This window comes from Neoarius graeffei, chromosome 11 (assembly GCF_027579695.1).
Source record: "Neoarius graeffei isolate fNeoGra1 chromosome 11, fNeoGra1.pri, whole genome shotgun sequence".
Taxonomy (NCBI): domain Eukaryota; kingdom Metazoa; phylum Chordata; class Actinopteri; order Siluriformes; family Ariidae; genus Neoarius; species Neoarius graeffei.
Window position 1 is genome coordinate 11,758,917 of NC_083579.1, and position 12,760 is coordinate 11,771,676.

The 12,760-nt window shown below is 41.0% G+C and overlaps 1 protein-coding gene across 2 annotated transcripts in view; it reads left to right on the forward strand.

The window, feature by feature from the left end:
• The window catches only part of abch1 (ATP-binding cassette, sub-family H, member 1), a 124,373-nt gene that overhangs the window by 94,053 nt on the left and 17,560 nt on the right, over positions 1–12,760 (forward strand). For both annotated transcript variants that reach the window (XM_060933418.1, XM_060933419.1), the window contains exons 15-17: positions 6,049–6,119; positions 8,830–8,918; positions 9,159–9,262. In XM_060933418.1, coding sequence (XP_060789401.1) covers positions 6,049–6,119; positions 8,830–8,918; positions 9,159–9,262 — 264 coding nt within the window. The remainder of the gene's footprint in view (positions 1–6,048; positions 6,120–8,829; positions 8,919–9,158; positions 9,263–12,760) is intronic.

Consider the following 12,760-nt stretch of genomic DNA (forward strand, 5'->3'; position numbering starts at 1 on the left):
CAGGGCTCAGTGTTAGGACCAAAGTTTTTTATACTATATATCAACGACATATGTGGCAGATCACAGAATCCAGGGACACATGTCGGCCCAGGGGCATTTTGAGTTATTGACAGAGTCAGAAAGTACAGTTTCTAAGCTTTCCAATGATGCCTTCCATGTGGAGATCTGACAATATTTGAAGAATGTGTGGCCTTTTGAAAGTGTATACTTCTTAAAACAGAAAAGGGAGAAAGTCGCCCTCAAAGTTTTCCATCTCAGCTACTCTGGGTGTAGGGCGGGCACATAATGCTGCTCATTTGCATGACATTAAGGAAAGCTCTACCCCCTACTAGCTAGCATGATGCCACTTTCATGTAAACAAAGATCACCACATCAATTTTCCTTCCATGCAAAGTATGCCCAACACAATTATGAAATACAAAAATAAGTCCTAAAGTATACTTTAACGTTTTGTGGTTGAAAAATTACTCACACCGTAAGAAAGAAAGATAGCACGATGATGACACAACTAACACAACACTAGTTTCATGTAAAGCCTCGGTCACAACCGGCCGTACTGTGCTCCTACAGCCGGTCTACATGCAAAAAACGCACAGAGAGCGCGCATGAAACGCACGAGAGCGCGCGTGTGATGTGCTGATTTTCAAGCCGCAGACCGGCCGCAGAGGTTCTTTGTCATGTCAAACAAACTCTACAGGCGCTTACGTTTTTTTCAGGCTGCAAGACAAACTTACGGCCAACGCGCGTCTTTCTCCGTGAACAAAAAAAAAAAACGCAGCGATTTGGGAAACGCCAAAAATCACACAGCCAAAAAATCATACGTCCGGTTGTGACCTAGGCTTAACCAAACCACAACACTCTCCGTTACATGCAAAAATAACCACACAGCCTTAGATTAATAAACTTACCCCATCAGAAAGAGAAACGGCGCCTTGCACACACCAATGCCTCCGATGGAATGTAATCCTAGAACGGTCCGTGTATCATCCGATCATTCAAGTGTTCCATTCAATCTGGAAAACGAGGTTGTGGGTTTTTTTGCTAGAAATGGTTATCTCCGATGTAAATACCTTGTGTCTGTTTGCTTCGCGGTGTGTCAGCTACTCTGCGCTCTGTTTAGTAACTCATTCCATAGTGAAATTACATGCCTGTATGCAGTTAAGTAGCCATGCGCTCAGCTTGGATCATACAGCTGATTTGCGGGGAAAAAAAAAGACTTAAATCATCATGTGAATGGCCCATATGGTAATTTACCCACACCCCCCAGCAGGCTACAGTCTTGACAAAAACGAGACAATTTGCAACAAAAAATGTATGCTTTTCCAACAAAACAATCTATTATCTGAAATACTGATTGCATTCTTCAATATCTCAACTTGCACATGATGGAAAAAAACAAAAATCACAAATTTCGAAAAAAAATGCTTCTTTTGCAATTATCTCGGATTCGTTTCGGCCGACATGTGTCCCTGGATTCGGTGAGGGGTCACATGTGGTGTATCTAAAGTAATGAAGCTTGTCTTGTTTGCTGACGATACAAATATCCTCTTTTCTGGTGATCATTTAATGGAACTATTGCAGGAGATCACCACAGAAATAAGTAAATTAATAATATGGTTCAACAGTAACAAATTATCATTAAACTTGAACAAATCCAAAGTAATATTATTTGGTAACAACAGAACAAACACACAAATAAATATTCAAATAGATGGGTTATTATAGAAAGAGTTAAGGAAATCAAATTTCTTGGAACAACTATTGATGAAAAACTCAGCTGGAAACCACATATAAAAAACATACAATCCAAAGTATCAAGAAGTATTGCAATATTAAACAAAGTCAAACAGTTTCTAGATCACAGTTCACTCCGGATTCTTTACTGTTCCCTGGTTTCACCTTATTTAAGTTACTGTGCAGAGGTATGGGGCAATAATTACAAAATACAATACATTCATTATTCATTCTCCAAAAAAGAGCAATAAGGATTATACACAAGGCTGGTTACCGGGATCATACAAATACATAATTCTTACAGTCAGAAATATTGAAATTTGCAGATCTGGTGGGTTATCAAATGGCACAAATATTATTCAAAGCAAACAATGATCAACTACCACATAATATTCAAAAACTGTTCACTGAAAGAGAAGGGAGTTATAATTTAAGGGGTTTATTTAAATTTAAAAATTATAGGGTGCACACAACCAAGAAAAGTTTTTGTATTTCTGTTTGTGGGGTGAAGCGGTGGAACAGTTTAAATGAGGACCTCAAGGGATGTCCAGACATGAAGCGTTTTAAAAAGATGTACAAAAATTTTATTTTCACGAGGTATAAGGATGAAGGGGATTAATCATAACTGGCTGTTTACTGTGTATTTTTTAATTTTGTTCTTTTCTGAGTCATCGTCTATTTGTTTTGTTTTTATTTTGCTCTTTTCCATTGTGAGTGTGGTATTCGTAGTAAACTTATTTGTAGACATATGGATATACATGTATAATTAATTATATGATATAGTCATAGAGAATTGATATCTGAATAGTTGAAGTAATAATATACAGTGTATGTATGTGTATGTGTATATATATGTATGTGTGTATATATATGTGTGTGTGTGTGTGTGTATACAACCCCGATTCCAAAAAAGTTGGGACAAAGTACAAATTGTAAATAAAAACGGAATGCAATAATTTACAAATCTCAAAAACTGATATTGTATTCACAATAGAACATAGACAACATATCAAATGTCGAAAGTGAGACATTTTGAAATTCCATGTCAAATATTGGCTCATTTGAAATTTCATGACAGCAACACATCTCAAAAAAGTTGGGACAGGGGCAATAAGAGGCTGGAAAAGTTAAAGGTACAAAAAAGGAACAGCTGGAGGACCAAATTGCAACTCATTAGGTCAGTTGGCAATAGGTCATTAACATGACTGGGTATAAAAAGAGCATCTTGGAGTGGCAGCGGCTCTCAGAAGTAAAGATGGGAAGAGGATCACCAATCCCCCTAATTCTGCGCCGACAAATAGTGGAGCAATATCAGAAAGGAGTTCGACAGTGTAAAATTGCAAAGAGTTTGAACATATCATCATCTACAGTGCATAATATCATCAAAAGATTCAGAGAATCTGGAAGAATCTCTGTGCGTAAGGGTCAAGGCCGGAAAACCATACCGGGTGCCTGTGATCTTCGGGCCCTTAGACGGCACTGCATCACATACAGGCATGCTTCTGTATTGGAAATCACAAAATGGGCTCAGGAATATTTCCAGAGAACATTTTCTGTGAACACAATTCACCGTGCCATCCGCCGTTGCCGGCTAAAACTCTATAGTTCAAAGAAGAAGCCGTATCTAAACACGATCCAGAAGTGCAGACGTCTTCTCTGGGCCAAGGCTCATTTAAAATGGACTGTGGCAAAGTGGAAAAGTGTTCTGTGGTCAGACGAATCAAAATTTGAAGTTCTTTATGGAAATCAGGGACGCCGTGTCATTTGGACCAAAGAGGAGAAGGACGACCCAAGTTGTTATCAGCGCTCAGTTCAGAAGCCTGCATCTCTGATGGTATGGGGTTGCATTAGTGCGTGTGGCATGGGCAGCTTACACATCTGGAAAGACACCATCAATGCTGAAAGGTATATCCAGGTTCTAGAGCAACATATGCTCCCATCCAGACGACGTCTCTTTCAGGGAAGACCTTGCATTTTCCAACATGACAATGCCAAACCACATACTGCATCATTTACAGCATCATGGCTGCGTAGAAGAAGGGTCCGGGTACTGAACTGGCCAGCCTGCAGTCCAGATCTTTCACCCATAGAAAACATTTGGCGCATCATAAAACGGAAGATACGACAAAAAAGACCTAAGACAGTTGAGCAACTAGAATCCTACATTAGACAAGAATGGGTTAACATTCCTATCCCTAAACTTGAGCAACTTGTCTCCTCAGTCCCCAGACGTTTACAGACTGTTGTAAAGAGAAAAGGGGATGTCTCACAGTGGTAAACGTGGCCTTGTCCCAACTTTTTTGAGATGTGTTGTTGTGATGAAATTTAAAATCACCTAATTTTTCTCTTTAAATGATACATTTTCTCAATTTGAACATTTGATATGTCATCTATGTTCTATTCTGAATAAAATATGGAATTTTGAAACTTCCACATCATTGCATTCCGTTTTTATTTACAATTTGTACTTTGTCCCAACTTTTTTGGAATCGGGGTTGTATATGTATGTATGTGTGAATATATATGTGTGTGTGTATATATATATATATATATATATATATATAAAATCAGTTTATATTGACTTACGAAGACAGGTGGGATTAAATACGGTTTTACTTCAGCCCACTCCTTTTCGGATACGTAAACTCAAAACTGCTTAGTGCGTCCTTGTTTGTAATTTTATTTTGTTTTCTTTTGTTTTGATTTTGATATTATATTATTATTACCTATATTATTTATGTTTTATTTTCTAATTTAGTGGCTTTTCACGTGTTCTTGTTGCAAGTGCTGTTTTGCTTTTCTTGTTTTCTGTTTATTTATTCACTGTTTACATGTTTGAAATAAACTTTTATCAAATCAAAATTTCCGATTATAAGATTGCAATAAACTGAATATAAGATGATTAAAGCCTATTTCTAGATATTTGTATTTTCATCTTTAAGTTGAAGCTTTACATTTTCTTCTTGTCTTATTCAGACTTGCAGATTTTTCTTCTTTCTAAAAAAAATGCTAAAAAATAGCAAAAATTATCTGCCAATCGAGCAAGACTATTTTGAGCTTGAAATTAGAAAAAAAGAAAAGCCTAGAAATAGTTTTAGTAAGCTTTTATTTGGTTTATTATTATCTTATAATAGGAAATACTGTAAGTTTGAATATATTCAAGGCATTTCCACTTGCTTTTTTTAATTTTTTTTTTTTTTAGTTCTCCATTACTCAGCTAAAAATAAAAACCAGCTTAACCTGTAAACTTTACAGAATGAAGGCTTTGAGATCTGATGAGGGGAAAAAAGGGTGGATAAAATTGTCTGTAGCCACTAAACGAGCTAATTCTGTGAGCTAGCTATGTAGCACATGAAATAGTTAGCAAGCCATGTACACTACCGTTCAAAAGTTTGGGGTCACTTTGAAATGTCCTTATTTTTGAAAGAAAAGCACTGTTCTTTTCAATGAAGATCACTTTAAACTAATCAGAAATCCACTCTGTACATTGCTAATGTGGTAAATAACTATTCTAGCTGCAAATGTCTGGTTTTTGGTGCAATATCTCCATCGGTGTATAGAGGCCCATTTCCAGCAACTCTCACTCCAGTGTTCTAATGGTACAATGTGTTTGCTCATTGCCTCAGAAGGCTAATGGATGATTAGAAAACCCTTGTACAATCATGTTAGCACAGCTGAAAACAGTTGAGCTCTTTAGAGAAGCTATAAAACTGACCTTCCTTTGAGCAGATTGAGTTTCTGGAGCATCACATTTGTGGGGTCGATTAAATGCTCAAAATGGCCAGAAAAATGTCTTGACTATATTTTCTATTCATTTTACAACTTATGGTGGTAAATAAAAGTGTGACTTTTCATGGAAAACACAAAATTGTCTGGGTGACCCCAAACTTTTGAACGGTAGTGTAGTTAGCATGCTAGAGTTATTTTCCATACTGTACTGGTGTACTTAGTCTTCAGAATTCTGTATTACATGAACAATATATTTTTATATGTAGCTGACTTCATCTAAATCAGAATGTTAGTATGCTAGCTAGCCAGTGAGTGAATTATCAAGCTGTTATGACGTCAATAACATGATGATGTTATTGTGCTCCAAGTAACTACGTGTGTGACAGACTTCTGAGTTGAAAGTGTATAAAAAGCGTAATGGAGCACACATGGGTGTTTTTCATAATTACTAATCCATCATATGAGCACACTGGGCTAATTTTAAAGATTATGCTGAAGGAAATGATATTATAGATATTTAAATATGCATTTGTGACGCAATTCTTTGTCGGAGGTATTTGTATTGTTATTATTCGTCTCTTCTAGTTCGAGGAGCCAATATACGGCAGTCAGAACACTACATTCACTACATTTGTGACTCCAGGAGCTGTTCTGAGGTAAAATTATATACTACTCATAGATAAGGGTCCAAAAGTCTGAGAGCACTAAAGTGAAAATACTGCTATTTTGTATTGAAGTTGAGTGAAACGTAGTGTTGTAGTCAAGTCCGGTCCGAGACCAGAGTGTATCGAGACCAAGACAAGACCAAGACTTTGAGGGGTTGAGACCAAATCAAGACCAAGACCAAAGCAGGGCAAGACCGATTCAAGACCAGAACCAGACCAGTAGGTGTGACGAGGTGGTGGAGGGGCGACAGCCGCTAACAGGAAGAAAATTTTCAAATTAGCAATGAGTCACGTTATAGGTTGAATTGGCGCAGGAAAATCTCATCTCTCATCTCATTATCTCTAGCCGCTTTATCCTTCTACAGGGTCGCAGGCAAGCTGGAGCCTATCCCAGCTGACTACGGGCGAAAGGCAGGGTACACCCTGGACAAGTCGCCAGGTCATCACAGGGCTGACGCATAGACACAGACAACCATTCACACTCACATTCACACCTACGGTCAATTTAGAGTCACCAGTTAACCTAACCTGCATGTCTTTGGACTGTGGGGGAAACCGGAGCACCCGGAGGAAACCCACGCGGACACGGGGAGAACATGCAAACTCCACACAGAAAGGCCCTCGCCAGCCACGGGGCTCGAACCCGGACCTTCTTGCTGTGAGGCGACAGCGCTAACCACTACACCACCGTGCTGCCCGCGCAGGAAAATTTTCATCCAATCACAGTAACCATGTTCACAAATAAATCAGACAATGCACAGGCAATTTGGTGAAATCCCCATAGTTGTGGTCTTGACTGGTCTTGAAATAAAATCCAGAGTCCTCTATATCTGAGATAGAGTAAAAATGCAGTTGATACCAAGACAAGCTCAAGACCTTCAAAAAGTGGTCTTGAAACCAAGACAGGTCTTGAGTACTATAACAGTAGTGAAAAGTGGAATCTTTTAAATATTTACATGAATTTCAGACTTTCATTGTATTTGGTTTGTGCCGTTTTGTTTGTTTGTAAAACTAGACGGCCTTTTGATGTCATAAAATCGGTGAAATTTAGTTCCCTTTGAAATTTGGTCATTGTGATATATGTTTATTTCTGTAATCTCATCTCATTATCTGTAGCCGCTTTATCCTGTTCTACAGGGTCGCAGGCAAGCTGGAGCCTATCCCAGCTGACTACAGGCGAAAGGCGGGGTACACCCTGGACAAGTCGCCAGGTCATCACAGGGCTGACACATAGACACAGACAACCATTCACACTCACACCTACGGTCAATTTAGAGTCACCAGTTAACCTAACCTGCATCTCTTTGGATTGTGGGGGAAACCGGAGCACCCAGAGGAAACCCACGCGGACAACATGCAAACTCCTCACAGAAAGGCCCTCGTCGGCCACGGGGCTTGAACCCGGACCTTCTTGCTGTGAGGCGACAGCGCTAACCACTACACCACCATGCCACACTATTTCTGTAATATTTAAAAAAAAAAAAAAAAACAGGCCATTCTGCGGCTGGGAAATTATTTAATTTGAGGGGATTAAAGCAAATAATGTGCATGAAATCGCTCGCTTCATGCAGTCAAGCAGACAGAGGAAGTCCGTGTGTGTGCGCATTCGCAGGTTTACCTTCTTCTTCTTCTTCTTTTGGGTTTTATGGCAGCTGGCATCCACAGTGTTGCATTACTGCCATCTACAGGTTTACCTTTGACTGTGCACTGACAGTTCCATCATTCTGTCGCTAAACGAACAGCTCATCACACCAAGGTGCTCACTGAGCGCCGATATTTATTCGTTTTCTTTCCTTTGTATATAACATAACGTCTTTTCTTCTCGCTTTCCGTTACTGTAGTCAGTCTTTCACGTTTCTTTCGCACACTCACGTCCTCCGTTTTTCTCTCCTGTTTTAAATTTATATCCCACAATGCCTTGCGCGAACGGGGAAAGCCCACCACGTGATGCATGATGTAGTATCTTGAATTGGGTCATGGTGAAGCAGGAAAAAATAGTGGAGAATTTAGGGCCACATGACCTTAAATTCATTAATTGTTTTATTTTAAAAAACATAATAAAGTTGGAAGTCTGTGATTCGAATTCAGTAGCTTTTGGTCCACTAAACAAAAATAATTGGGTGTTGGGGAAAATTCTTTTTATGACCTACACTTGTAAAATCTGAAAGGCAGTCTAGCTTTAATGACGGTGTGACTCGGGTTGCATGGATGCCACAGATTTGTGCGAAACCTGATGATCCATTTTAGATCAAATCTATCAGCGTTGTCTGAACACAAGCTTCAATAGAAGAGATTAGACATGAGGAAAATCAGACCTTTTGTACAAAACAGCTAGCATGGTCAGTATCACACATTTCAACAGGTTTAAATTGGGGCTGAGAAATAGTAGAGAATCTTTAATATTAAAGATTTAAAATATTGAATATTGAACCAAAAATGGTTTATGTACAATTTTAAGTGTGTGTGTGTTTGGGGGGGGGAATCCCAGATTTTCAGTGTGGTCTCAGATTTTCGGACCTACTTGTACTTATAGTAATAATAATAATAATAATAATAAGTCACGATGGCATGTTGCTACATATTTTGGAGCAGAGTCGTTCATTTTCAGATACAGTGGCAGCTTATTTTTTGGTGAAAATGTCCGATATGAATTAATAATATATTGTTATCGTACATTTCTTTTTTTCATCCGGAAAAAAAGCATCACTTTTTACCTGGCGGTGGGACTCACTGCTCTGTCCTTTGTCCTGGAGAGGAAAGAGGGGCTGTTGGACAGGTGCTGGGTTGCAGGTGAGACACTTTCCAGGGCATTTGAGATGTATGTCACTAAATAAGTCTTTTTAAAATTCATTCTTCACTCGCTCTCTTGTACTAATAAGGGCCTTTAGTGCAGAATTTATCACACTTTTCTTTAAAAAAATCCATTTCCTCTATAAACCACTAGATGGAGGCAGTGACATATTGTTTACTCCACTTACATTTTTCTTTCACATTATTTTTCCCTATCCTCTTTCTTCTGCTCCCCTGTAGGCGTGAGTTCTTTAGAGACCATGCTGGCACATCTCTTCTCTCAGCTGTTGGTCATCAGCGTCCAGATCATCCTGCTCCTGCTCTTTATCCTGCTCGTCTTTAAGGTAACTGTGGGTCTTATGAATATACTATGAGATTAGAGCTTTGATATTAGATTAGATTAGATTAGATTAGATTAGATTAGATTAGATTCACTTTATTCATACCACATCGGGGAAATTCACGTGTTACAGTAGCAAGAAAAATGTCAAACAGATAAATAAAACTGAAATAAAAATTAGACAAACGAAGGATTAAATACAGAGGGCTATTTGCATTATCTACCGTGAAAAAGTATAGAAAAATTGCCTTATTGAGAGGCTCTGAAAAATTGCACATCACAGGTAGACTCTGTATATACACACATGTATATACACACACACACACATATATATATATATATATATATATATGTATATATATATGCATAAAAATAGTTTAGGGTCTATATTATTGCACATAATAATTGCATCGATGAGAGATGGCAGAGGTAGTAGTGGTGAAGTAGTGCAAATTAAACGACAAACAGGTTATTGGTGCTACGTTACAAGTTGTGGGTGTTATACAGTCTGACAGCAGCAGGTATGAATGACCTGCAGTACCTCTCCTTCTTAAGGCCAATTTATGCTGACACCCCAGTCCTCGCAGATGGCGTCTGCGAAGCCCCCCCCCCCCCCCTTCGCAGACGCTCTGCACGCACCTCCCAAAAATTGTGACCACCGCAGAAGCCTCGCAGACAGTGTCGCAGACAAGAGGGCTCTGATTGGTCCACTCTGCATCCTCTGTACACGCACTTCCGCTTCCCTACTTTCCCGGTTTGGTTTGTTTTCACGACCGCCATTTTTAAAAACATAAGCGAAGATGGAGCAGCACGATTGATTGAGGAAGTGAGGAAGTACGTACATCTATACGACTCCAGTTCTAGTCATTATAAGTAATCGGAGGATAAACACTCCACTAACCACACCCACCAACTACTCCTAGCGATTTCGCGACTTCGCACCCCCTTGCGTTGTGGCGGTGAATAACATCGCGCACGCCTATTACTCCCCGCTCAACAATAAATTACAACTGTCTGCGAAAAGCTATCTGCGAAAGCCTTGTCGCAAGAGCATGCAGAGGCCTTTACACCGTGGGTGTAGCAGTCTACTACTAAACGAGCTGCTTAAAGCCCCCACAGCCTCATGTAGGGGGTGAGAGGGGTTATCCATGATTGAGGTCAGCTTGGCTAACATCCTCCTCTCACCCACCACCTCAATGGAGTCCAGAGGACAGTCCAAGACTGAGCCAGCCCTTCTGACCAGTTTATTAAGTTTCTTCCTGTCCCTCTCTGAACTTCCACAGCCCCAGCAGACCACAGCGTAGAAAATCGCTGATGCTACCACAGAGTCATAAAAAGTCCTAAGCAGTGTCCTGCACACACCAAAAGACCTCAGTCTTCTCAAGAGGTGGAGACGACTTTGGCCCTTCTTGTACAGGACATCTGTGTTGTTAGTCCAGTCCAGTTTGTTGTTGAGGTGAACACCCATGTATGTGTACTCCTCCACGATCTCAATGTCCAAACCCTGGATGTTCACTGGTGCAATTTGAGGAACCGTCCTTCTGAAATCGATCACCACCTCCTTTGTCTTGCTGGCATTGATGCGCAGGTGGTTCAGTTCGCACCAGGCGACAAAGTTGGTGATGACCTCTCTGTACTCCAGATCGTCCCCCTCTGACACATGTCCAACAATGGCTGTATCATCTGAGAACTTCTGGAGGTGGCAGCTATCCGTGTTGTAGCTGAAGTCAGATGTGTAAAGAGGAAAGGAGAGAGCACTGTACCCTGTGGAGCCCCTGTGCTGCAGACTACCACATCAGACACACAGTCGCGGAGCCTCACATACTGCGGACTGTTAATGAGGTAGTCGATGATCCATGCAGCCAGGTGGCAGTCGACACCAGCTTCCTCCAGCTTCCCCCTAAGCAGTGATGGCTGGATTGTGTTGAAACCACTGGAGAAGTCAAAGAACATGATTCTCACAGTGCTCTCAGTGCCCTCCAGGTGCAAAAGTGACCGGTGTAGCAGGTAAATGACAGCGTCATCCACACTAATCCCCGGTCGATATGCAAACTGCAGGGGGTCCATCTCGCTGTTCACCAGGTGTCAGAGGTGGGAGAGAACAATCCCCTCCATGATCTTCATTAGGTGAAACGTTAAAGCTACTGGCCGAAAGTGGTTGAGCTCCCTGGGGTGCGCGGTCTTGGGAACTGGAACCACACATAATGTTTTCCACAGAAGTGGAACTTTCTCCAGACTGAGGCTCAGGTTGAAAATGTACAGAAGAATCCCACAGAGCTGATCTGCACAGTCTTTAAGCAGTCTGGAGCTGATACCATCAGGGCCAGCAGCTTTCCTTGGCTTGATCCTCCTCAGCTCCTTCAACACCTGATCAGCTGTTATGGAGAGGCGAGGGGTGTAGCCGAGGTGTGAGTCCTGTAGAGTGAGGTCGGGGGTGGAGTGTGTGGATTGGTCTGGCAGGGATCGGAGGGGGGTGATGTGGTGTGAGGAGGGAGCTGTTGGTGTCAGAGGTATTATGAGGGGAGGGGGTGGGGTGGAGTGATATCACAGACCGGCCAGGACTATGGTGAGTGGGGGAGGGTGGGGTGGCACAGTCAAATCTGTTGAAAAAGAGATTCAACTCATTTGCCCAGTCTTGGCCCCCAGATACAGGGCCCCTCCCACTGTTCTTTGTGTGGCCAGAGATCCCCTTGAGGTGCTCCTCCAGCTTCCTCCTGTAGCTGTCCTTGCCTCTCCTTATCCCCCTCTTCAGCTCCCTCTGCACTCTCCTCATCTCCTCTTTGTTGCCAGATTTAAAAACCCTCTTCTTCTCGTTTAATAGGGCTTTTAATTCAGAGGTCACCCAGGGTTATATTTTAGGTTAACGTCGTGTGCTTAGGGTAGAAACAGCAGAAGTTAAACAAACACTTATTTCAATAAAGCTGTTAAGCTAACAATGAGTATCAAAGGGCTGTAAAAGACTGGTTGGTGGTGTCGGAGAAAACAGGCTTGATAAATAGATGGCGAGCTGTTCTAGGAAAACAATCAACTCCACCCCAGGGCTGATTATTTTCCAATCTCATAGTGTTTTATTTCTTTTATACGACAACAATGATCAACAGTTTAACTGTTTTATTTATTAAGAACAACATGTTGTACTTTTTAATTATTTAAAAAAATTACAGCTACAGAACATCCTGGAGGCACGCTAGATCATGCTATAAATAGTCTATTCAGGACCTAAGAATAGGAACTATTTTTGCTCAGAGTGTTGATTGAATTCCAGCCATCCATCCATCCATCCATCATCTGTAGCCGCTTATCCTGTTCTACAGGGTTGCAGGCAAGCTGGATCCTATCCCAGCTGAATATGGGCGAGAGGCGGAGTATAGAGGATTTCGACGTGATGTCACAGGGTCACGTGACGCCCCGGTGTCCGCCATTTTGAAGGTCAAGCTAGCTAATGTCAACAACAAAGTAGCTGGTATGTTACTGTAGCAATGTTTACGTTCAGTCATTTGGA